At 36.3% G+C, this 27624-nt stretch overlaps 1 protein-coding gene across 1 annotated transcript in view; it reads right to left on the bottom strand.

Moving 5' to 3' along the window:
• Positions 1-3876: 3876 nt before the first annotated feature.
• Positions 3877-27624, bottom strand: part of LOC145687410 (protein FAN-like) — a 71932-nt gene continuing 48184 nt past the window's right edge. The window contains exons 13-18 of the mRNA XM_081760868.1: positions 27127-27430; positions 22622-22855; positions 19129-19217; positions 12947-13088; positions 10003-10112; positions 3877-4643 (exon numbers count right to left, since the gene is read on the bottom strand). Coding sequence (XP_081616994.1) covers positions 4549-4643; positions 10003-10112; positions 12947-13088; positions 19129-19217; positions 22622-22855; positions 27127-27430 — 974 coding nt within the window. The 3' untranslated portion in view covers positions 3877-4548. The remainder of the gene's footprint in view (positions 4644-10002; positions 10113-12946; positions 13089-19128; positions 19218-22621; positions 22856-27126; positions 27431-27624) is intronic.

Here is a 27624-nt window from a genome sequence, read left to right as displayed (position 1 = left end):
GCCTGATTCTACGGAAAAATTTACTACATGAGTTAGGTGGGGAGCAATTATCGAAGCAGATTGTTTTTTAATAGTGGATGGTACTTCATCAAGACCTGCAGAGCTGCTATTTCTCATCTTTCTTATAATAGCTAATATCTCATCAACAGTTACTGGGGTAAGAAAAATACATTTCGGATAAGAAGGTATATTTGAAGAACCACTTGTATCAGCTTGGTGGGATAGAGCACCAAGAGCTATCTCAGGAGAAGTTATGAAATAATTATTAAATTTATTTGCAATTTCGGCAGGTTTGTAATTCTTTTATTGTCAAAAATTATGTGATTCAAATTAGCAATATCACCTTTATTTGTACCGACTGGTGGATAATATTCCACATAGTTTTAATTTTATTTTTAGAATTATTAATCATTTTCGAATTATGCATTAGTTTTGCTCTCTTAATAACCTTCTTATATGTTTGTTTATACTTTTTAACGTAATTTCTGAATACATCAGAAACATTTCTATCATTAAGCAATTTAGGATTCTTAATTAAATTTCGTTTGGAGTTACGAATATCAGTTGTAACCCAACTTTTTCCATTTTATTACATTTATTAATTGGGATAAGAGGAAAAACTACATGAAAACAGTGCAAGTATGCATCTAAGAAAGAGTTAAATTTCTCGTCCATAGTGGAAGCTGAATAGATTCCATTCCATGTTTCAAGAGCCAACAAATGACAAAAGTAACTAATATTACTCGGTGAAAATAATCTTTTCTCAATTCTGGTAGTATTTTGCAACACCGGTAACTTGGTTGATGGAAGTGATAAGCTAACTAATTGCGCGTCATGATCAGAATAACCTGGGTTGAATATTTCAAGTTTATGGTTACGACATTCCTAAAGTTAGAGGTGGGTATAGGGGTCTACGCCGTATACCTCCATTACATCCCTGATATGACGTCGTATATTCGTGCCGTGCACTACGCAACCAGTTGTGAGAGAACGAGTCCCGAAGTTTCATCACCTGAAATACAAGATCCCTTTGTGTCAGCCGAGCGCACTACAAAGGCAGTAACATTTTGGATGTATGACATTCAGGCCTAAACCTTTTCTTATTTTTTCTAAAATAACCCTCAAAGGCATTGCACTACGGATGCAGGTTAAAACTATACGGGAAATTTACTCAAGTGAATTAGTAGTCAATGGATATTAATCTACTACATACAGTATTTTCCTTCTCTGCAGCTAATTTGAATTTCACTTTGAATTAACTGTATATTCCTCTGTGAAATACGATGTGCTTCCGATGTTTGTGAAAATTTTGCAATGAAATTTGAGAAATTATCACAACTTCTTACGGACTTTCAGCTTGTGTAAAACACTTTTCGATCTGTCTAGTAGTTTATACAAGGTGATCCCTTAGACTTGGGATAAAATCCTATATTGTACCTCATTTCCATGCCGCAGTTGATGCGTGTGGTCCCGGTGCGGCCGAATAGTTCGGAACTCACGTTAAACTCAGGGGCGTCATTTAGGGGAGGCAGGAGGGGGCGATTGCCCCCAAGAGTTTAAGGAATACAGGTACTTTAATCGATTGTCTAGTAATATGTTAGTACAAAACGTGAAAATCTTACGTCGGTGATGCTCTTGCCCCCCTCAAGCAAAGTCTGAAACGACGCCCCTGGTTAAATTGTAGGTCCCGTCTTTATACAGACACAGTCGGGAAAAAACGTAAAAACAAACATTCAATAATGCCAAAGTCTGGAAAAATCGATTCAAAATGTTGCGAGAATTCAGTCAACATTTATTAGAATCTCCCACAAGTGTTTCCCTGAAGGAAATTGTGTTTCGAAAACGAGAAGACAAAGAACGCCCAGAGTCGAATAAATCCATTTGTATTAGACTACCGAATGTCTAGTACGAATTGACTTGGCATTCAGAACATGAATAGGAAGGCTTAAACGATGCTAAACTCTTCATACACTTGCCACACTTGAAGGCCCATTTCTTCCTCTATTTTGGACCAGTTACTCTCAACAGCCAAGATTTCCTTTCTTCTTCTTTGAACCTGTTGACCTCCCGAAACATAACAAAACTAGAAGATGCTCTGAAAAGTTGAAATAATCACTATATCTTGAACGTTCTGTTTAGTGTCCAACATACAGAAGTAAATTTAATATTAACACCGTAGAAACAATGTTACTTCAACGCAGCAGTTCTAAGATACAACTAGCCAACTTATATAGTAATACTACAGAAAAATGCAAGCTCACAAAATTGAGGTGGTAAATTTAACAGGTTTTGGTGTAAAATCTAAGGATGTTTAATATATTATGCTGGAATGAAAAAATACAGGGTGTCCCAAAGTTACATTACCATTACAATCAGTCACAATTCGCAAACCAAATGATACACAGCATCGCGGTTCTCTACAAAATGTACTATAACTCACCAAAGTTAGTTTGTATGCCACCAACTTCTAATCCTGTTTTGCTTTTAGGAAATGGCCGGACTCTTCTGTAGTATGAGATCACGTTGTCAATTACCGCGTAGAAAGAACCTTCCTCGTCAATATGGAGTGATCTCTCCTCCAAGCCCGTATTCTGTGATAGGTAGGGAAATTTGGGATTAAGAGTTAGATTTCTGGGCTTTCGACATATATAGCCATGTTAGGTCACGTATGAGGAGTGGTGTCCCTTGGCGATCAACACTACCCGGGAATGAAGAATGTCATGGAGAAGGAAGGAAGTGAGCTTGGATCATATTAGGTACCATCCTTGCATCTGCCTGATATGCATGAAGAAAACTTAGGAAAAACCTCGGGCTGCCCAAACAAGCTGTTATACCTTTTCGACCAAGTATTCCCACCGGGAATTGAATCCAGGACCGCTCGCACCGAAGTACGAAAATCTAGGACGCAGAATGAAAGACCAGGAGTGTCGCATGAAACTTGCAAGTTGTATTTCAACGTACACCTCAAAACATCAATTCGTCATACCTCACAGGTAACAAACACAACGGTCGTTTATAAATGGCTACCTATTTATTCCTATTAAAAAAATTAATTTTAAGAAAAAAAATCGTGAATGTCTTCTGCTTGTTAAATCTGTTTATTCTCATGTAGAACAAAATCACTGAAGACAATTGATACCTACAAAGGATTTTGCTTTCTAATGCATATACTTTCTACATGTCATGAGACGTTCAGCAGCCAAATGTGCGGATATGAGGTTCTGAAAATCTTTATGACACTCATGTACATTTGAGATACCCCTAGGATGTATGTGTGGTTCGGTCCATTTCTCTTCAGTAAGCACAGCATTATAGGAAACATGTACAGCATCTTCTGCCGCAGGTACAGTTGCAAAAGTCCATCACTTTTTAACACGATGAAGGTAATCATCGATCTGTTCATTGGTTCCTTATGGCTCAGATGTACTTGATAGGTATTTCCCTGGAAGATGGACCAATATCCCGGCCCCCTCGATCCCCTAGTATAACCCTCGTGATTTTTTTTTCTTTCTTTCGGAATACTTTACAAGCATTATGGCTAAGAGATCCTATTGAGGATGTTGCTATACTGCACAGGCTGATGATTGCTGTACATACTGTTGACGCTGACACGAATAAGGGTGGAACATCACTTCGACATCTCACAGGCAATCAAAGGAGCACACATTGAGAGCTGCATTTTAGGGACCGCAATGCTCTGTCATTTGGCTTGGGAGTTATGGTTGACTGTATTGCAATGAAATTTTGGAACACATTATAGGTTATGTTATGAGAAAAATTCCGAATAGTAACAATAAAAGACAAATAAAGGCAAGGCAGTTTTTTGATCTTATTAAAGAAAAAGTTTATTGTGATGAACTTGATATAAATACAATATAATAGAATAAAACAATCAAATATTTGTCACGCATAACATTTCATATTCTTTGGAAATTTATAATTATTTTTGCAATATCCTATGTATTGTATACAACAAAAAGTTTGTTAAATAAAACATTTTTAAAAATGTTTGACTTTTCAATATATGTATACACAGCATATATTTAAAAAAAATAATGTAATCACATTATTTATTAAAGCCTTTTTGTTTCAACGTACGCTCGAATTCTATCACAAATCAGGTAAAAGTAATTTCATAAAACTGACTTAGAACTACACCATTATAACAAATGCATCGCGAATGCTCTGACATGGTATCATATAATACTGTATATCATGGTATTATTCAGTACACAACAAGACATATTTCTCAAATACAGTACATTCATAATTATAACGAATTAACAAAGATATAGTGTTTACTCTATTAAACAAGTACTGCATTTACCATACAACTTACAATAAGAAACAATTACCTTACAAAATAAATCTAACAGAAAAAAATAAATACAACTCTTTCAATGACAAAAAAAGAAAATAACTAACAATTGCAACTAATCTTTACTATTTACATCATAACCCAAAGACTAAATAACTACATAAAACTTAACCTTTCATTGATTATCACAGACAAGTTGGTACGATTGCTTTGGAGAATTATTGTTAATGTCACACTCCTGGTTTCCATATAATAACACCTCTGTCTTCTCCGCCGGTAATTACAAGTTCTCCATCTTCTGAAACCGCTATAGATGTTACAGATCCTACAAGGAACGGAAAGTATTTGTTGCAGCAATATGCATTATTTTCACATAAATATATATCAAGCATATTCTCAATAATACATGGTATTTCATTAATATATATCTACGAGTTTAAATACCAGTCTTTACGTACTGTCGCTAGCGAACTCTCATCACAGTCTTTACGTACTGACTCTCATCACGGGGCCGTTATTCGGGGAAGGCAGGGGGAGGGGAATTGCTCCCTGAGTTTGCAACGATAACATTTATGTATATTTAATTATAGGACAACAAGGACAATAGTCCAGTGCCTTATGATAACAAATCTTGTGGCCAGACTTGTTTAAACTTGTTTGATTTATGCTGTTAAAGATATAACAAGTGAGAAAGCCATAACTGATTGAAGTGTATTTTTAATTTGTTCAAAATGAATGGTAAGTGTTAAGGAAATACGAAGTTTAAAAGTAACAAAAATAGTTTAATTTATTGAAATAATTATCGTGATAAGTTTTGAGTATTATTAAAGTAATTTTAATCGAGCAGGGTCCGCAATATTTAATTATATATGTGTTTTACAAGTTTGAATAATACATATATTCTAAGCAATTGTATGAGACGCATGTCATAAAAAGGGTTGTTTTTTGTTAATGCGGGGTTGCAACAGAGGTAGAATCATCCGAGTGAATTGCATGCGTGTGAGCAGAACTAAGGTGAAATGGCTACCCTAATACAAAATCCCACCAGATATGAAGTGGTGCATGTCATACGATTTATAAACGCCAAAAGGACAGAATCTAGCTGACATCCATCAGGAACTGCGTGTCATTACGGACCAACAGCAACGAGTGAAAGCAAGGTCAAGCAATGGTGCAGGGAGTTTTGGGAAGGGCGTTTAATGCTTATGACGGTGAGCGTAGCGGAATGTCTAGTGTTCAGACGGAGGATCTGGTAGAACACGTTAACGAGAAAGTGCGATCCAACTGCCGGTTCACAATAACTGAATTCGCCAAAGACATTTCAGAAGTGTTTGCGAAAACAGTGCATCAAATTGTAACTAATACGCTGGGTTATCATAAACTTCGTACAAGGTGAGTGCCATAAATGCTAGCTGACGCTTGCAAAGAGCAAAAAAATGACAGCTGCACGTGATTTTTTGGGATGGGGATGACTTCTTTTCTCACATAGTGGCAGGGGATGAAACCTAGATATCGTACGCCACTGAGGAGTAGAAGTAGAAGTCAATACAATGACAGCACTTCTAGTTCTTCTAAAGCGAAGAAATTCAGTCACCGTCAGTCCACACAATCCTAACAACCGTGTTTTGAAACCAAAAGAGTGATTTTTGTGAAACTTTTGGAACCAGGTCGTACAATTACAACAGATATGTATTGCCAAACACTAAATAATCTTCGACGTGCCATCAAAAATTGGCGGAGAGGAATACTACGCTCTGGAATTATTCACAACAATGACAACGCCCGCCCACACAGAATGTTCGTATTGTTGAGACAATTCAAAGCTTTCGATGGGAACTATTCAATCAACCTATTTACAGCCACGACCCCCCCCCCCTTCCCCAGCGATTTCTTTCTTTCTCTTTACGTGGAAAAGTGGTTTGCATCAAAGAGTTTCAACGAAAATGAAGTGCTCAAGACACCAGTTGTGGACCGGCTGCACTTCCAAGTGGCAATTCTTATTCACAAGCTATACGGAAGCTTATGCCGCGCTATCAGAAATGTCTGGAGGTTCACGGTGCGTACGTCGAAAAATAGCCAAGGTATGTACTTATATATCGATCACAATAAATTTCTCCTAATTTTCTTCTTTTTTTAAATATCGGCCCTTTTTTGACATGTATCTCGTATATTAACAAGAAACGTGACTTTTATGATGGTAGAGAATGCCCCCCCCCCCTCCCGGAACAAATCTGAAGTGGGTACCTATCGCTGCTGACTCATCACTGCATTTTTCTTTATTAACTTTGACATGAATTGACTAATTTTAGTAATTTTCTCTCAGGTAAAGAAAAAACAATTCTCTAAAAGTTAGACCCTCAAACTGATACCTTGCACTTATCAAGATCTATAGAGTTATTTTAATTTCATTTAAACCAACAGTTCTCAACCTGAGAGGGCGGGTAACAAGGGGTGCGAGTTACAATTTAAGTTTAGTAAGTTTCACAGATGTTACGTGTTTCATTAATGGATGCTACTCTCTTTCTACACTACTCGTAACTTTTTTTTTTGTCAACAATGGCACTGACTTTTATTATTATTATTGTCGGAAGAGTTGTCGGTGTTGGAAGTATTAAAAAAATATCAAAACAACATTTAAACAATTTATAGTGATTTACACCCTGAAAACACAAGGAATGAGGTAAGTGTGACTATCTTTCGGCACCAATATAGGTACGTTGCACGCACGCAGCAATCATTGTACGTGCAGCGTTGAAGAGAAATGGAGAAATAAAAGAAGATGGTTTGCGTATGACTTTAAGATGGACACGTTAGTAGCTGCATCCAGTCATTCAGTACATGAGGCAATCGGGTACGATTCTGTGAACAAACTCACAGCCAAAGAGTGATTCTCGAATTCCACACTTGCAGTGCACGACAGCAGACAAATGTGTAGTAAGCTTGCCGGAAGCTTCCAGGTTTCCAACGAAACAGTAAGACTTCGCCCGCAATGCCATGTTGAGCAAGTGGGCACCCTACACGGTGTCAGCTTCCAAAAGGATTAATTAGTAACAAGCTGTTTGTCGCTACTGTCTTAGCACCGCAACACATAGCCGAGTGTGCTCAGAGTGACGAAAAGTAGGTCCAATATAACACTCCAAACCATACTAGATTGGTTGTCACCACGTGACCTTGTGCCTCACACCTCAAGACCATCTCTGTATTCACGCAAGACCACGTTCTATGTCCAGTGGACTACCTACCAAGTGATGCATTACGAGCTCCTATCACCACGTCACACCGTCAATGGGAACCTGTACTCGCAGCAGGTGCAACGTGCATTGCAGCAGATGGAGCAAGAGTTGGTTAAGCGTAAAGGTGTTATAGACAATGCGAGACCACATGTGACAAGGACGACATGGAATACAATTCAGCGATTTGGCTGGAAGACACTGTGCCTAGCAGAACCTAGCGCCATCAAATTACCACCTGTTAAATTTCTGGCAATTACTCGGTGGGAAATCCCTCGACAATGAGGTAGATCAAGGAACTTACTCACATCCTTCTTTGCGTCTAAACCCCCCGAGTATTCTCGGCAGCTGCGGGAACGTTGACGAAAGTGCTGGATCTAATGGGGGGAAGATTACTTCAAGACCTAACGCTGAGTACTGCGTGCTGTATATACGTCTGTCTGTCTCTGACGACCACGAACGGAAAGAACTTTTGCTGGTTACCTTGTAGGTACTGAGTAAGAACTGTAGTTTCATTAAGAACAAAACAGATAAAATAAATAAATAAAAAAACTGCTCTACAATGGTATGCAAAAGTCTTGTTGGAAATAAATATAAATTGTGGGAATATAGTTATTAATATTAATGAAAATTTAATAATTCAATACTGCATCTGAAATCGCAGAACTGAGACAAGCACATATGATTCACAAGTTGGACTGAGAGAAGTATAAAGTATGCTGGGTTTACGAAGGGGGCGGGGGTGAACAAGATTAAGAACTACTGACCCAAACCCTTCAAACTGTACCTGTTTCTTCGCCAGTGTATGTATGTATAGTGGAAGGAGGGAGGGAGCGGGAGAAAACTGAAAATAAGAAATGTGCTTTATAAGAAGAATATATTTTCTTAAACTTTTCGTAGAGCGAATTCGTAACTTACTTAGAATTTGTAACCACCTCCCTCCACTTCGAAAAGATTCAGTGAAATTAAGATAACATTACGGAACTTGAAAAGGCATGTCAACATAAAATTTGTTTTTCATCCGTTTAAGAACTAATTCTCCCCTCAAACTGTTAAGCAGCATTTTCGCTGGCAACTGTAGGATATATTTTTAAGTCCTATAGGTCCGACAATTAAATAATGGGGTACGTTTAAAAATAAACGAACACTACGATATTTCAAAGTATGTCCCTCCTGTATCGATACAGTAAGTGGTGACTGGCACAGTTTCTGCAAATCTAGTTTGGATGTCTTCAGCATGTCAAAGAGGCATTCTTTCAATGGTAACTCCAGTTTCAATAACTGAAAATAAAGACAAGGAACAGATCTGAAGAGTAGGGTGGATTATTGGGTACAGCTTAGGCTGACCACACCTACCGTTTTGAACGGAACAGTAAGGTTTTTTATCTTAATTCTCGGCCTCCTGTCATTTTAACAAAAGTGGCAATTTTGTTCCATTTTTAGTTTTGGTCAATAGTAAATTATTATTCATAAAATCTGTATTAATACCACGAATACAAATAATTTGTATAACAATGGATTCGCACTGTTCAATGTTATATATCGATATATCGAGTGATTTATTCCGAGAAAATACAACATGCGTGCTGGGCGAACTTGCACGTCTCATACCGGGTGCATCTCACAGTAAAGATGTTACAGCTTATTATTCTGTTCGCCATGACCAGAGTTTTCACGGAAATGACTGACATTGATAAAGAAAATTTATGAACCAATGTCCCGTTTTTATCTCAAGAAAAAATGGACAACCAACCTAATACACATGAAGGCTTTTGGGGAGTCAAAAGATGCTGTGTACAACTAGAGCAGATTTATTATCGTGCAAAATTCATTGCAGTTTCTATTAGATTGTACCATTCACTGTATCGATGCAATGAACAGAATAATAAGGCTGTATGAACAAAATTTGCTATGTATTACAAAAGTACTGAATAATCGGCTAGGACTCGGAGAATTCTCCTCCATAGTCAAGCGTTGCTTCACCGATGATGATTTTAGTTTGGCCGTAATGAAATCAATCTCATTGTTTACCTATCAAAGCACGTTCTTCTTAACGAGATTTATTTAATTACCTTTAAATGCTAATAATCCTTCCCGCTTGTCTAGTGGCCAACGCGTGTACATTTAGTGCACGTGGTCCCGGGTTTAATTACCAGTGGGAGAGCACGAAAAATTTAATTTCACAACCATTACCATTTCATTAATCACCTCTCTTCTTTAGCCTAAAAGGCATAAGCGTGGATCATTAAACTAAAATTTCACTTCATTTTGTTTCGTTACCAAAACCACAACAAATATTTCTCAAGTGAATATATATGAGGAATAAGATGACAGCCACGTATCAACACCAGAGCTTAAGTATGTATGTGGGTTCGTTCGCCAGTTCAACAAAATACTTTGCTCCATTACATATTTCCTACATCAAATAAAATCAATATATCGAGAATCACTTACCATTATGGGCTTGGATTTTCTTCAATAATTTCACACGTACGAGATCCCATAAGAAGAGATTTCCCTGACTTCCGCCTAGTAGAAGAGTAAAACCATCCCATGCAAGGCATCTGCAGGAATCAAACACAGTTTAAATATAGCATCATCAGTCAGTTATTAAATTAAAATTTGCACTATAACACGTCAAAGTACCCACCTTACAAATGAGGTTCATACATGCGTCATCCTATAGCTACAAGAGTGAACACGGAATCAACACTTTATGCAAACATAATATTTTTCTTTCTCAATTTTTAAAGAGTTTAATTACATAGTGAACAATTCTACTCATCTGGCACAACAGTGCTAAAAATTTGCAATACAAGTGACAAGATAAACAAACAAACAATTAGGATATGAATAATTATTCAATTAATAATACCTTTAGTGGGATAACACTATGCATTTAGTAGAATTGAGTGGAATAACACTAAGCATGTTCTTGAATTGAGTAGAAAAACATTACGTATTTAGCAGGATTGAATAACTGATGTGATGCCAGCAACATTTAAAGTAAAGATGCGATTATAAACACGAAGGTTCACTGATACTAGTGTCCATCAATACAGTTTCGGAATAGATTATGGATAATGACGTATTAAGGTAAACACTGATCTTTCACTGATCAATTTTCACTGTTTAGGTGGTTATTGACCTCCGAAAACTATTAGAAAACTTTGAGGATCACAGTATCTATTATGGCACTATCCAGATTGAAACAGAAGTACACAAAATACATGAAAAATTATAGTTAGCATTAATGGCTTGAGCAAGATTCAAATTCACTCGAGGGGGAGCGGTGGCTCAGTGGTAGAGCGTTCACCTCCGGTGCTTGGGATCCCTGGTTTGATCCCAGCTCGCGCCGTGTGGACTTTGTGGTGGACAAACACCGTGCTCATGGGTTTTCTCGGGGGTTCTCCCATTTCCTCCCACTTTCTTCATTCCACCATTTCACTCATCTCTCATCATCACCGTCTCCTTTAGCCTAACTAGCATAAGCGTGGGACGTAAAACTTAAAGATTTCATTTTTTTCAAATTCACTCGATGTTCTCACTGTCAGAGTTACACCTAGTCCTCCGTTCCAAGCGCTGCTATCGGTTGAAGGAATTCTACTCCCTTTCTCTCGCTTAGTAACAGCTGAACCCTTATTGGCTCAACGCGTGGGTGTGAGATTTAGTTTGCATTTTTGCCACGAATCAATACATTTTGGCAGCTCAATAATATCACCCACTATATTTGTAACAACGCGTTTTTACCGGTTGTTTACATTTATGTTGAGGTTGGCCCCCGTATGGTACTACTGTACCAATCACATTGTTTTGTTATCAGTGTTACGTTGTTTATTATATTTTTCAGTAATGCTAATTCGTTCTCGTTGTTAGTAAAAAATGGCACAGAGGCAATAAATGTACTTAGGCTGGTTTGTGATGTGAGACACGAAAACAACACATACCAAGGATTTTAATCCGAAAATTCGAATGTTTCTTTAGAACTAGTTATTATAGATTTGTTTCAAGTTACAGCAATAGATTCACTCATATTATATACGTTGTTTTTTAAAAAAAACCGAGCTTTATATATATATATTTAAACCTTATTTGAAATTTACTTTACCTGACAGACGTATTTTCTTTGATTTGTAAACCATTGATCATCTGTAAATATTTCATATCACATTAATAGTAGTGTTTATCATAGTAGAGGTATTGGGTAACAAATACATAAGCTAAAGCAAAGTAATATATGCTACTTACTCACTGTTAAGTTGGAATAAAAATGTAGTAGCAATAATACAAGCTTATGTTTGTTGCTTCATCTGATGAATGACAGGGGTTAGCAGTAACGAACGGCCACATTCTTGTAAATAAGTAGGTAAGGGAGAATGGATCATCAATTCTTTGAGTGATCATGATTTGAATGTATGTTAATGAATATATTGAACTTTTGAGAATCTAGACAATGTGACAATGGAAAATACGTAAAATGTATTTGATATATTGCGATGTAGGCAAATATTTAACAACATTTTTTTTTTCCTGATACTTGTTATGATGTAATTGTTTAACGATTGGCACGAATAAATAGTCACGACAATTCGATTTTTTTTGTAATTTCGAATACTGCCCATAGATTTAAGCACATACAATTCTAACTACTTATATGCAATATTTTTTTTTAACAAAGTGAAATATCAGTTCAATAACAGAGTTAAATTTTCTTTCACTCTTGGTTGGCTGCTGAAACAAGAACTTGAAATCTTCCGACATCTTCCGTTGCGCGTATGAATTAAAATTCTGTTAGGTTAGATTAGCCCTAGTAGATGATAACTTCATTTTTTTTTTCTGAACGTATCGTATCTTTGTAGGTTAGACATAGTTAGAAAATCTAAAGCTAACACAACCTAATTTTTTTTTCACAATACCCTGAAATGGTGTTGTTATATATTAACGATGGCTTGGCGCACGTTCTAAGAGAAACACATGGAAATAAAAGAAAAAAACTGCATTATATAAACATTTTTCTCTTAGATGTGATTGTCCTAGATATTTAAAAAAAAAGAAAAAAACTTTATTAATGATGAAAAATGTCTTTACTTTTGACAAAAACAATAGCTTCCAATGTAGTGTTTATGACGTACAATGTGAATAATTCATGCATAGGCATGACTAAATATTCGCAGCAGGATCAAAAAGCATATAATGGATTCCAAGGAACGCAGTGCTATTATATAAGGTCTTTCAAGCTTCTCAAACATAATGTTTGTGATGTCCAAGTATTAGGTTGTCTAAAAAATACACTAAACGAGTCCCAATCTCAATCTCTTCATAGTTACTCTAGATATTTTTATTAAATTTCCATTAATGCGTTATATAATCGCTATTTTTCCTAAAGAATTCAATTTACCTTAGCTCTTCATCAACAGCTTTGCAATAAACTTGCATTCCAGTTGTAAGATCAAGAACCTTAAATTTCTGGTCATCTCCACAGGAAACTAATTTCTGTCCATCGGGACTAAAGCTTACATCATTGACTGTATTATCGTGACCTGAAACAGAAGAACAACATCAAATAATAACGAATACAAGGATGTAGACGTTTTAAAAATTACCACAATAAATAAGTACTAGCCGGAAAATTTAAAAAAATGTAACTCCTGGAAAACACGGACCACTGAATTGCAATTGTAACTGTTGCTTATTCAGATAATATAAGATGGGATCAAGTATTGAAAAAGGAGTCAAGCTACTTTCAATTTATTTATTCTTTAATTCGAGACGTTGTACTTCAAGCAGATTTCAAACTTGAAAACCCGCACACCGAAAGAAAGCATGGTACTATACGAGCGCCGTTGTTCCATAGAAAACGTTATTATGGCAGGTGATTACTAAAAAAGTGTCACCTGCTACACGCAGAGTGGTCGAGTCCAAAGCAACGTTTATTCTATCTGATTTTCGATATGAGTCGCAACACAAATGTAATTTGAATGAAAACGAAGTGATCGTGTTTGAGTACTCTCATGGAAACACAGCGAATGAAGTTTCCATATTTACTGGTAAACCAAAGAGTAATGAATAATGAAAGATACTTCGCTGCCAACTAGGAATTGGTGAAACAATGCGCACGGAAACCTCTTTCACTAACAAACCTCACATTCCAGGTTTTACGCCAGGTAAATGCAAATAGGTTTTAAAACAGGCTAACAAACTCTCCAGGTAGTCAATACACGTTCAACTCAAACAAAGCAGAAAATATACTAACAAGGATAGTATATATATACGATAAGCATTTGCAATAAAAGGTTTCTGTTAACAGTGGTTTACAAACCTATGCATTTGAAATTAGCTCGGCGGCACCGAAACTTTATTTTGGAGACCGTTAACTAATAGTCATTTCGTTAGATGAGTAACTTTTTCAATGATCCGTCGGACTAGTAGACAATAAATAACATAATATCTGGTTCTAGATGCAGTGGAGATGTTTCTCGAAACATACAGTACACACACTCCTTGAAGTGACTATAAAACGAGTATGCCTACTTGGAGATACAAGAATAAGAGATACTCATTGCTCTTTCTGTCTTCAAAGCGACAAAGCGAATCTTGAGTATGAGTTACATCAAGTGCACTCAACACCCCATTTCCAGATTTAAATCCTATTGAACATCTATGGAGTATTTCAAACAACGGACGAAACGCCGGTGCAGGCATCCATATACTCTGACCTATTACTGGGTGCTCTCCATATGTCTACAAGTTTACATTGGTACTTTTACTTACACAAGTAGTTTTGATGCTATTTAATTTTAAAAAAAGGACTGTTCCTTTTATGGGTATACAATTGCCAAAAATGTAAATTTCGGAGGTTTCTGACCTATTTTATCATCTCTGATGAGGTCTTATTACCTTACCTCATTTGGTTATATGACTGAGTACAGGAGTCCAGGACAGGAGTACATTAATACCCCTCCTGGAAGGGGATGTATAGACTCATCCTTAAATTTGGATATTTTGATTGAGGTTTAATGGAGACGTCTACATCGAGGCTATTTGTTCCCGTCATGAATCAACACGACTGCTCAAACATTGACTGCCTTAAATAAAATTTAAAAACGAACATATCAAAATATAAGAAAGAAAAAAAACTGCTGTAAAATAAAAATAAAAACCTAAACGAAGAGAGAAAATAATATATATATGAGAATCACAAATAAATAACAATAAATGGTAGAAGAAAACAATAAAAAGTCAGAATAACAGACGGTGAAAGGTATTAGTATCTGCAAAAAGCAAGACTGGCGGTTTAAACTCATGAGAATGCTGAAGCAGATCGGCATTCGTAAAGGATTCAGATTGAAAATATATAAAGGAACAAATGATAAAACTCGCACCGCAACCGCTTGCTGTCGAAGAACTATATGAATCTGTCAAGAATGAAGAGAATGAGAGACACATGTGGCCACACCACCCGCTGCGCGATCAGCACCAGACTTATCACATCGATAGACAGTATAGCCAGAAATAAAAGAGAACTGGGTAGGCTTGAAATGAGTTTCCTGGAAACAAGGGCCGATGAGTGGCCTGAGAGAAGTGTCAATTCCTTAAGATGATCCGGAAGCTATTGAGGTTCCACTGAAGAAGCGCCATAATTGAAGAGATTAATGTTTGAGGCGAACCTTTCCATGTGGGCCAAGTATCATTCACTCAGTATTCCTCAGGTCGTCTTCCACCATGTCAGATTTCAAAGAAACTGCAGGGGCTTACGAACAGGTGTAGATTTTGTTCTTTTCGGAGAAGAACCGTATCATTGACCCAACGGCTGGATAAGTTTTAGGCCGACAATATAAGGTGAGAACGACGAACTGGAGTTTGCCGAAGACCAACACTAACAGAAAAACGTGAGGCTTTAGCAAGTTCGCTAGTCGATGTGACTGGGGTCTAACTTTCAGGATTTTTGTTGGGGACAAGATCTGTTTGAGTGGAAACGTCAAGTGTTTGGGTTGCCACAGATTTACAAGAAGTAGCTGTGACAGTAACAAAGGGTACAAAAAGCGAGGAATAGATGCTTTCATTTAAGTGACGCATAGGATCGACAGCAGAGATCTCGACAAGCATTAGCTATCGTGTACGCTTCTTACGTTGGCTTTCGTAATTTACATTTTTGGTAATTTTATATCCATAAAAGGGAACAAGATGAACCTCTAACCTTCTAGAAGCATATGTCATGGATCTGTACGCATCTCCGGAGGTGGACCAAGGTACCCCACCATGGAAGTGATCGTATGCACCTCTGCATCATGGTCCCTGAACCAAGAACCCAGGGACTCAAACGTTAGGTGAACCGACCCCCATACTACTCCAATCTATAAAAGTTATGATAAATAGTAAAAATAAATGGATCTGTGAAAATAACACAAAGGCTGTCCCAAAACTCGTGTCAGTAGCACTCGTATTTTTTCGAACACAACGATCGATACGGCAATGTAGGCAAGTTACGAAAAAAATCTACAGAAATTTAACCACGCATGTTTATTTTACGAGTAAGTTTATACCTATAGTTGTTCCTCCTCGAAGTAACGGACTGAGCCGTTAATACAAACGCATTCTTTCTTGCCAATTTGGTAAACGTCGTCTTCTTGGAGTACGCTTTTCACTTAAGATTGCAGTGCAATTTTGACCTCAGTATCAATTACAAATTGCTGACAACGTAATTTTTTTTCTTTATCGTCTGGAAGAGTAGAAATAGCATGAAGTGAGGTCTGGGCAGTATTGTGATTTTCTTCTGCTGCAAAAACTTTTTTGTAAGACTCGATATCTGTGATCCCGCATTATCGTAATGCAGCCCTCATGACGTCGTCAAATCAGGTTGTTTTCTAGCGATGCGTTTTCGTACAGTCTGTAACACACTGGAGTAATACTCGCTATTGATAGTTGAATTCGGAGGCTCAAATGCTAATAAACAAGGCCACGAGGGTCAAGCCGGTTAACTGTGATCAACAGCTCTTTTGGTTTCTCGAGGACGTGTGGTCTTCCAAGTTCCACTTTTCTGATCGAAATAATAAACCAACTCTCATCGAATCGACGACCTCACAGAACAAATCTGAATTATCATTAAGCATCTTCAGTCACTGGTTGCAAACTTTCGTTTGATTTCTCACCTGTTCTGTAGTCAGCATGTGAGGAACCCACGTTGAATAGACTTGCCGCATGTTCAAGTGCTTGGTCAGAATGCATGGACACACACGTTTTTAGAATGTGGATCGATGATTCAAGGCTTCGAACTGACAAATATCTATCGTCGCAAATAATCGCCGTTACTGTGTTACTGTTTACCTCAGTAATCGTCATTGACGGCCGACCACCGTATGGGATTAGCAGCTGGCTCGCGACCTTCGACAAACGATTTATGTCAACGAAATGTCTCCTCACTTAAATATTCTTCTTTATAAACGTCCTTCATTTTCTCTCCAGTCGCCGAGGCCGATACAATACCGAATCGCACAATATTGCTTGTTTTTATATTCATACTCACAACTCGAAAAACTCAGAGTGTAAAAAATTAACACACCTTCGCAAAGCTGCCGAGCTAGACTAAAGAACAAAACATGTTGGGTGAATTCTTATGGTTAAACAATGGCATGCCTACACCTTTGTCTGGTCGCCTTGTGGCGTTGTTCGGAAAATGAATTCACTGACTGTCGTTTCATAAAAGTCTTGAACATGACTTAAAAAAAAAAATGTCAATTTCAAATCTATAATAATCAATTATACTGCAATTCCTTTCCAATATAATTTTTTACATATCATTAAAAGAAGAAATGTAACCATTAACATAGTTCTAAGTTTTTATTACGACTAATAAATGGAGGAAATAACCATTTTATAACACACCAATTCTTCTATACGTGCAAATTCAATTTTATACACAAGTACAAATACACCTTACAATATAATCTATTATAATATAATACAATAATATATGTAACAATTTCGAAGTCACTAATGGTCATAGTCTGTTTATTATTCTAGATGTGGACAGTGTGAAGATTCCACACGAGAAACAACGATACCGCGACCCAATGGAGCCAGACTTGGGAGATTTTGAACGTCGTAGGATAATGAGGCAATAATGGCTACAGTGCAACCCAAAGTCAAATTTCCTGAAACACTCAGATTCTATTGTCCAACATCAATCGAGTTATTACCCAGTTTAAAAGACATCGAAAGGAAAGTGTGAGTCCATGTTGTGACCGACCAGACTCAACGCAGCGTCAGATGAAGGCTATCAAAAGGTGTGTGGAACAAAATCCCAAGTGTAAGTCTGCAGACGTGGGAAAACACCTGAAAGTGAACCGGATTACAGCTGTCAGATATGTGCAGCAACTAAACTATCATGGGAGTACTACAGGACGTAAACCCTTGCTTACCATAGCCAATATTACTAAGCGGAAACAGTAAGCAACAAACACGGTGCACCACAATATTAACTTTCGGCGCCAGGTGATATTCTCTAATGAATTCATATTTTCCCAATTTTCATCAAGCGGACGCACATCAAATCCCTTTAAGGGTCTTCACTACAGCGAAATTAAACTACCGCTAATTTTAGAGTTTTTCTGTAATATGTTCAAAACAAATAAATATATTCGAAAAGCAGAAACGTAGTGAACTAGACAATACGATTTTGCATGTAATACCGTTATCACAACTCATCTATCTGCTTTCGATTTGTAACTGTAGATAGATTTAGCACTTTTTGCGGGTTCTGTAAATAGCGGCATACCAAAAGCAGAAGGGTGAATTGTGATAAAGGTATCATATGCAAAATCGTATTATCTAGTTCACTACATGTCTGCTTTTTGAATATTTTTATTTGTTTTGAAGATATTACAGAAAAATTCTAAAATAACCGGTAGTTTAATTTCGCTCTAGTGAATGCCCTTAAGAATTCCACTTGAATCATTCACAACCAACGATTAAACATAGAAGACTTACACTGACAGTGTGGGGTTTCATTTGGTGCTTTGGACGTTTCGAGTTGCTGTAATGGATTCGTACCCTCTACAGCACTTGATACATTGCTATTTTGCAGAGGGGTCTGGTACTGATATTTTTTACTTGGCTGCTTCAAAAAGGAAAAATTCAGTTTATGGAAGATGGCGTCTCTTACTATACTGCCAAAACTACCCACACCTGGCATCTAAAAACTACCAATGGGTCAGTCAGTCCCCGGATATGAACCCAATTTAACATGTCTAAGCTATTCTAGATCGCACTATTAAGATAGGATCCTCAAAAACCTGCTTCCCGTGGAGAGCTTTTGGAACGTTTGGTGAACAATAAGAAAGAAAAAAAAAAGCCAAAAATCAAGGAATTCATTAATTCCATACCTCAATGGTTTAAGACTACTTTAAGCTGAAGATTAATCAACAAGATATTAATCTGTATCCTTCAGTTATCATCTGGTTTCTGTATCAAGTGAGTACAGTTCAATCAAGGAAAAAGTTGCAAATAGAAGTCTCTATTTACTTATGATATATCCCTGTACATATACATTATAAATAATTTTATTATGCTTATCATTAGTACCTGGTAACTGTTGAATAAGCGTATGTGTATCCATGCACCAAAGGAACATATCCCCATCTTGAGTTCCAGACACTAACTGCTTGTTGTCCCTAATATAAAGAAACACATTTCAGTATATTAAAAGTAAAAACAGTAAATCAATTAAATTGCAAAAGGTTTTATTTCCTTTAATATGACTGTAAAATTTTCAACAGCTTCAACATAACTGAAGAATCAATTCATCATATAGTAAATATCAATAATTACATTAGTATTCTCGTTATTTCTGTACAATTACACACTTTATGTATCTTGGTGTTGAAAAAGGATAATGCATTTGAAACAACTGTTAAATCCTTGGTACATATGTATGTGTGTGTCTGATTAAAACATTTAATAAATAATAATAAAAATGGAAAAGAAACTTAATCAAGGCGTTGTGGATTTCAAATTTATATGAAGTACTTGTGTTAATATATTTTAAACTTCAAGTTTTGATGGAGACGTACAGCTGTCCAACGCTACACCACCAAATGACCTCTACTGATACCCAAACACTACTAAGCTGTTTCTGGAACCGAAATTGCATGTAGAACCATTTTCACTTTTAATGTTCTGAATGACCACACAAATTTTCTCATCTAAGTTATGCACATTTTCTCATTTATTTCTTTTTAAAACACACTTTTATTCCCTATCCCCGCCTCCTCCTCTCTCAAGCCAGAAGAAACGTATCCAATCAGGATACAATATAGGAAGAAAAACAGTTTACAACCAATTCATTTCTCATCAAATTGTTTGTCCAATGTCTCATTTACGGGGTATGGTATCTCAGTGGTAGAGCGCTCACTTCTGGTTCGGTCCCATACCATGTGAGTTTGTGGTGGAAGCATCATACCTGTGAGTTCTCTCGTGGTTCTCCCGTTTCCCCTACGTTCTCATTCCACAAATTCTTACTCCATGGGACGCTAAACTGAAAGACTGCATACGATTCATCTGTAGAGATACGTGAAGGGAGCGGAGAGGAACTGAAAAGTCCTTTGTTGAAAACAAACGGATATATGTGACGTCGTAATGGCACTCATTTCTCCTTCTACAATCCTTCTTCTAATGGAATGTTTGGGACTACTGAGCACATTCATCTCACCGATTCAACCGCTTCATCCTAACAATGTCTACTACTAACAGTAAAAAGTGACAATGAGAAGAAAGCGCACGACTGGAATGCAATTGGAACCGGTGTCTCCAGCTTACCGTGCCGATACGTAAAGCCAGTCTGCTCTCTGAGCAGTCATATATTCTAGGTCCGTGCTCAGCCACTCGGACCGCATGGATTGTACTACAACTCCTTGTGTGTGTGGATAACCCAGTGTCAGTTTAAACACCTCTGACGGTTGAATTTATATTTTACATGATAGTTTGAAGAAATAACCCATTTTCAGAGGTACGAATTCAATTATATACAGAGTGAAGAAATGAATGACTGAACATGGATTCGAATGTATTTCCGGCTTACTGTTTCGGTACATGAGTTCGAATCCCGGTCCAGTCATGCATTCCGTTTTCTCTCTGTATATCAATGATTTCACACCAATTGTGGATTTGGTGACAGAAAATCGCTAGCTCCTGCCATCCTGAGTTTTGTTTTTGTAAACTTTTTTAGAACTCTGTACACTGTAACACATGATTTAAATTCGCAAATCACAGAATACCCCGTTCATCCTGTAATTAACTTACTACTTGTTCATGGTGTGCTGACGTCAGAGTATCACACAGTTTCCAAAATTTTCCACTATCACATCCACATTACAAGCCGATCGGAATTCATTACACAAAATTCAGCGGAACTTTGAAAATAATAATAATAATAATAATAATAATAATACTTTGCTTACATAAAACATCTTCACAGGAGAGATATGTCTCAACTCCACTGTTAACCCTAACTTAATCTAATAATTAATATCTTCCCATGGATTACTGTCTTACTCTCTTCTTCACATTATTATTTTCTACTCTATTTTCTTAAATAGAACATCCACCTTTATCTTCTAAAACATCATTCTAACACCAAACACTTGTCAGCTAGAACTCAGCCATAATATTCAAGACAATTTCGATGCAATTAGAATTTCCAAGGTAGCTATACATCCAGCTACCAGACAGTGCTTCTCTTAATACATATCTATCTATATCTATCATGGCGCCCAAGGACCACAGAGCATTACTGTACAAGTCAAAATAAATAAATACATAAATAAATAAATAAATAAATAAATCTATCTATCATCATCTATATATATTTGTATAGCTTTCGAGTCCTCGTCTGGAGACACGAATTGCACTATGTGGCAACGTTGCAAATAAAAAACCATAGATTAGATCGACCAATCTATCAAATAGTTATATCGTTTCTTTCCAGATGGCAGATAAAATCGATATTGATTTACACTATCATCACTTATTAGTCTAGCAATCGATTCAACTGCTTGGTGTATTCGTAGAGTAATGCTAATGGCTCCAAGTTAATCTGCGATGTTGCCACATTGTGAAATTTTGATTCCCCATAGCGGCTGAAGGAGGCCCCAGAGGGCATACTACCATATAAAATTTTCGCCTCACTTTGGGCTGTAGAATAGTGCTCTATGATCCGTGGGTGCCATTTTTAGAACACCTGATATTTTATTTATATATATATATATATATATATATATATATATATATATATATATATATATATATATATACCATCACTTTGCCTCTTACAAATCTTTATATACCACTATGCACGGAACAAACACCCACACGAGGTGAACAATGCTGCAGTGACCAATTTTTAGAGTACAGAATAATATCAGAGTAATATACTGAAGTCGTACCTGAAAGCCTAACCCAACAATGATGAGAACTTACATGAGTTGGTCTTTAAACGTCACATTTCCTATATACTTGTTTTTTTTTTAATTAATTAATTATTTTTTAAATCAATTAATTTTGTTGTTGTTGTTGAACTTTCCTGATGAACATGTACTTGTGATGTTTCGACAATCAGGATATCACAAGTACAGTACCAATGCAAAGCAATACAGTTACGCTCTTATCAACATATTGGATAATAAAAGAAAACAACCGATTTTTACTTACACCATATGGTCTATTAGTTCGAATCCAAATTACTCTTAATCAATTCAATCAAATCATAGACACAAGAGATGTAAGCTAAATGATCTATGTAATGTTAGCTGGTTAAATATGTTTTGCCTCAACAATGACAGTATATGGCTGATATGGAGAAGTGTACTGGTTAGCATATCTCACGGTAAGCGCAAGACTCACGTTCGATCCCGACCTAGTCCCATTTTTTCTTCTTTAAATTAGATTATGTTTTTATTATATTACTTGAACCACATTAAATTTACTAATACAAATATTTCTTATAAAACAAGTTCAAGAAAAAGTTAAAAAAAAAAAAAAACTTTCAGTAAGTTCCATGTTTTCATTATTAAATATTTACCTCCTAAGCGCAAGACATGTGATGTGTGCGTCATGGTCCAGCTGGGCAGCAAGTGACGATGATGGTCTAATTCTATTCCACGAAGAACCTTCTCCTTGCCATACTCTCACCGTACAGTCCCACGACCCTGAAACCAGAATCTGCTTTCGTTCGCCATAGACCAAACACGAGACCGCATCCTCATGACCACGTACTGAATCAACCACACGGCCAAACTCTAAATTGTAAAGAGTGCTACGAAGAAAATAATATATACTTCATTCCTCTGGATAAATTAAATTTAAAATATGAACACAAATACATAAACTTCTTCATTGTAAAAAGATTTACAAGCACGAAGTTCGATAGTAATTTACAATTTGGTCTAAACACTTCCTTTATCAAAATGTATAACCACCATGTTATCTGATACGCTTTCAAAACACATATCAACACTAGAAACTTGCTAATTTCATTTCGTCACATGGAACTTTAAGGAAAAGAGACACATGGTTAAGGGCAGATAACGAAACCTCACATCTGAATTCAGTAGCCAAATCAAAGAGTTTGGCAGTCATTCTCTCTTCACAATTCAAAAGCAAACACAGCACAGGCCAAACTAAAATATTTGGTTTCGCACTCTCTTTAAAGGTAGGTACAATAACACAAATATACAAATCTGTCTGGGACCACACAATTGGTCAGGAAACACAGGGATGTTAAAAGCAGTAGCATTACGCAAAAGAGGGCTGTAAGATAGGAATAACATTTAATTTTGTTTAAAATACGAACACTAGTTGTTCCGCCCAAGCTTTGGCCCGATGTACACTATACTTAAAATTGTGCTGCCAACCACACCAAACTTTACTATATTTATGCAATTATTTAAGGACTTCGTTATACAGGTAAGCAATAAAATAAGTGGCGACATCTATTACCGTTACTGTTTATTATTAGGATTAGTTACGCACAGACTGAGACATGTGCCATTTATTATTAGGATTAATGAATTCTGTACCTATTTTCCAGTCAATAAAATTGTTCAACGTAGGACCCAACAATTTTATTTCGATGAACATGTTTAGTATTTCACTTCCTTTCTTAAAAAAATAAAAAATAAATAAATAAAAGTAAAATAAAATGATGAATCAATCATAGGCGCTGAATAGTTGAAAAATAAATTCCAAGGACAAAGTCAAGCACTCAGAATCAAAATATAAATGTACCATGCAGCTTCTTGTTCACCTCAACCATAGGTTGGTGGGCAACATGGAAATTTTAAAACTTTTCTCTCGCTTGGGAGAGCTGTTTTATACTTTGATAAAGCCCCTTCTTCGTAACTGCATCTAGATAGTCTATGCTTGGTCTTCCTCTTCCTGGTTTTCCTTCTGCCTTTCCCTCCATCAGCACGTTGATATAATCGGAATGCCGAATAAGATGGCAAGCATGGTGTTTCATCTTTTTCCTATTATCTTCATGATCTGTCGTCCATTAGCTTCCTTTAGTAGGTCTTCATTCCTTTTCCTTTCGGTCCATGATATGCGCAAAATTCTGCGCCAACACTACATTTCAAATGCTTCCAGTTTGGATATTTCAGCTTTTCTCAATGTCCACGTCTCTGATCCGTAAAGCGCCACACTCCATGCCAGGGTCTTAATAAATTGTTTACGAACGTCCAACGACACATTTCTTGATACTAGTAGTCCTTTTTCTCCTGTTGAATGCTTGTTCTACCTGTGCTATTCTAGAATTTATTCACTTCTTCCGTCCGAGGATATTAGACTTCCTAAATAGGGGAACGTCTTAACGTCTTCGATTTTCTCTCCATCTAGCCATGTTTGCCTCTTCCTGTCCTGCTCTTGTGCACTTTATCACTTTGGTTTTTTCTTATTTATCTTCATTTTGCATGTTTTTTCCAGTTGGTCATTCAAGTTTGAAAGTGCTTCCTGTAAGTCCTTTTCGTTCTCCATCAATGCTATGTCATCAGCAAGCCTTATTGTGCTGAAAACCTGACTATTACTACACCTATTTGCACTCGGAAATGCTACTTCTGCTGATTGCAAATATTACCTACTCTCTAGGTACAAAATACACAAAAAATGCCCATTCTCGTCTCCATTTATTCTCATTAATCTCCTAATCGCTATACTTAATACATTCTTTATGTCAACTTACATGAAATTAGAATGTAACTTTTACATCTAAATTTCGCCAGCACATGGTTCCTCAAGAATCATCAAACTCCTAATATAAACTATTTACATTTCTCTTCTTAACAACAGATAGACTTAATTTAAGTTGCAAATCTGCAGATTGTTAACGGCCTATATTTACCGCTGCAAAGTCTGCAAAGTTCAAACCTTATATCTAGAACTTTGCATCTCAACAACAGATTCTCACTTTCAATATTATTTTTTTTTTCTTTTATTTATGTTGTACTACTCCCTGGTTAATTCCAAGATCTGATTCTTTTGTGACCCCCCCCCCTTCCCTTCTTACGTATTCTACAATCCTCGCCTTAATATTTCTTTTAATAAAATCTATCAAATCACAAATAACTCTGTAAATCCAGAGTCAACTGAGATTTATGCGCCATTTATTAGATATTTTTAAAACCAAATTCTAACCAAATATATACATGCTATTTTATTCAACTGTCTTTCAAACACTTCTCTATAGGATATAATTTTGCATCTCTAAAACAAATATAAGAAATGTAGAATATCTACTATACACAAAACTAGCTGAACAAGCCGTTGTTACTTAAATCTTAAACTTCATTTCCACCAAAAATATAACAGATTATTATTTGAATTGTTTTCAGCATAACAATAATCACTCGATTATGACATCTCTACGATTTAATTTCCTAACAAATTGAAATCGAATTATTGTAAAACAAAGAGCCACATGTTTTCCTTTTTTTCAAATGTAATCTAATTTCACGTTTAATTAAAATTAAATGTTAGAAAAAAATCGGTTCTTGCCTTCATTTCAGTAAGCTGTAAGTTGTTAGGAAAGCCCTAATGAAAACGAACACCTAACCTCGTTTTTGTTGTAAATTTTTGCAGAAAACTTCATGTACGATAAATTATAATTGAATTGGAAAATTTGTACGTGGCTTTATCAAATAACCACGTCCTCTAAATATCCACTAAGTATCACTGTTACTTACAAACTTAAGTAAATCCCTATTTCAAGTAATCTAGTTCTTTATTCACAAGCTGATCGTCATACACAAATCAATCAGAAATACACTAAATGTATTGTTCTTATCCACCGTCAAGCCTCTTGAATCCTCTAACACTCAATTATTTAAGAGCCTAATATTTGTTGAATTAATCACCATAATATTATTCACTGATAAAACGTACAAATAGGTGAGCATTTTAGTTATATCATCATAATTTTAACTTGACAAAACTCACACACCAATCAAACGCATCGTTTATTTCCAGTGCTGTGTTCAATCGCTGAAACTGAACACTTTGCACCAGCACATAACAAATAACTGCTAAACTCTCACGTTTGTATCCAGTTTAGGTTTTTGATTACTAAGAAATATTCAGCGGAAAAGCAACTGAAGCTTGAGGCTGTTTTCTCCCTTTTAATACTTAATTTTAAGAAGCTTTTTGTTACTAATATAGTATGTACATTAAATATTTTCTATTTATATTATACAGCACACTTTCAACTGTAAAATTTTATTTTAAATATTGTAATGTACCATGTATTTGTATTTATAAACATGACACGCGCTCCTGTTTGTAAACAACAACCATATATATTTTGCGATGAAGTACAACACCTCATGTTGGGATTACTACAGGAGCAGACAACGGATCACCAGCACCATCTACAGTCACATGGCAAGGGAACAGCAGCGCCTATATAACGAAGAGGATTCAATGGACAGTCTACAATTGGTCACCCCTCCTCTAGCTTGCTTGGAGCTCTAGGAGAAACTAACCTAAAAGCCTCTAATTTGCTGCGGAACTATAGGCTTTTCTTCCCCCCGCCTTAGCTTGCACGGAACTCTGTGACTCTTAACCCCATCACTGCTTGCTTCGGAGCATTGAGATTTCCTACTCCACTCTACTTAGCTTGTTTCGGAGCTCTGTAGAGATTCTGCCCAAAGGCTGAACGGTCTTAAGCCACTTTTTTCTCTATCTTACATTAGAGAAAGTTATGATGTAGTATTACTGTAAATATTGTTGTCTTTTATTAGAAGATTTTTATAATAAAAGCCCGTAGTGGTACTCGATTCCGGACTTCAATTTACTCCACCTAGCTCTATCTATCCCCACAAAGGGAAGAACTTTACAATATTGTTCAAAATATAATTAGTGATTTGGACTTTCGATTGTGTGGACATCTTTTGGCTCCAATTAGTTTGCTAAGTGGAAGATTTAATGTATTGACAATTTGTGTTTTGAAAGCAATGAGGTTCAATTTTTATTACTGTTACAAACTCTATTATTGATATTATTGCTATTATTGCAGCAGCTATCCACATTTGAACTTACATGTTATTATCCCACGAGCTAATAATCAACATCTTTTCGTCTGGCATTGCAATACAAGACGACAGTGCCATTGAGGATATATTCACACTTCTCACTTGTCTCTTTTCTTCCAATGAATACATTTTCAACAAAGAATCCTGGGAAACAGAAAACACATAATTCTTTCTCTTCGACACAGAAACTGCTGTCACAGCTTCTTTGTGAGACTGGAAGGAACACCAAATCTTCAAAGAGTCCAAATCTTTCCACACAGGATACTCCGAGGAACTATAAACCCTTTCCCGAAATTTGTCGCACATTTGATCTACAATGAGAATAAAATAGTGACACAAATTTTCATAATGCATAAAGTTTATCAAAATTAAATACAAATAACCGAAGATCAACATTTTACAGTAATTATTTTAAGAAGAAGTAATGAAGAAACAGAAATATCAAGTATTACGTGCATCACTGGTAGGAATACGTGAGTACCGTTAAAATATATAATCTGCTAGT

Source organism: Thermobia domestica, chromosome 1 (genome assembly GCF_964235325.1).
Source record: "Thermobia domestica chromosome 1, izTheDome1.hap1.1, whole genome shotgun sequence".
Classification (NCBI taxonomy): domain Eukaryota; kingdom Metazoa; phylum Arthropoda; class Insecta; order Zygentoma; family Lepismatidae; genus Thermobia; species Thermobia domestica.
This window is presented reverse-complemented; position numbering and strand designations above follow the sequence as displayed.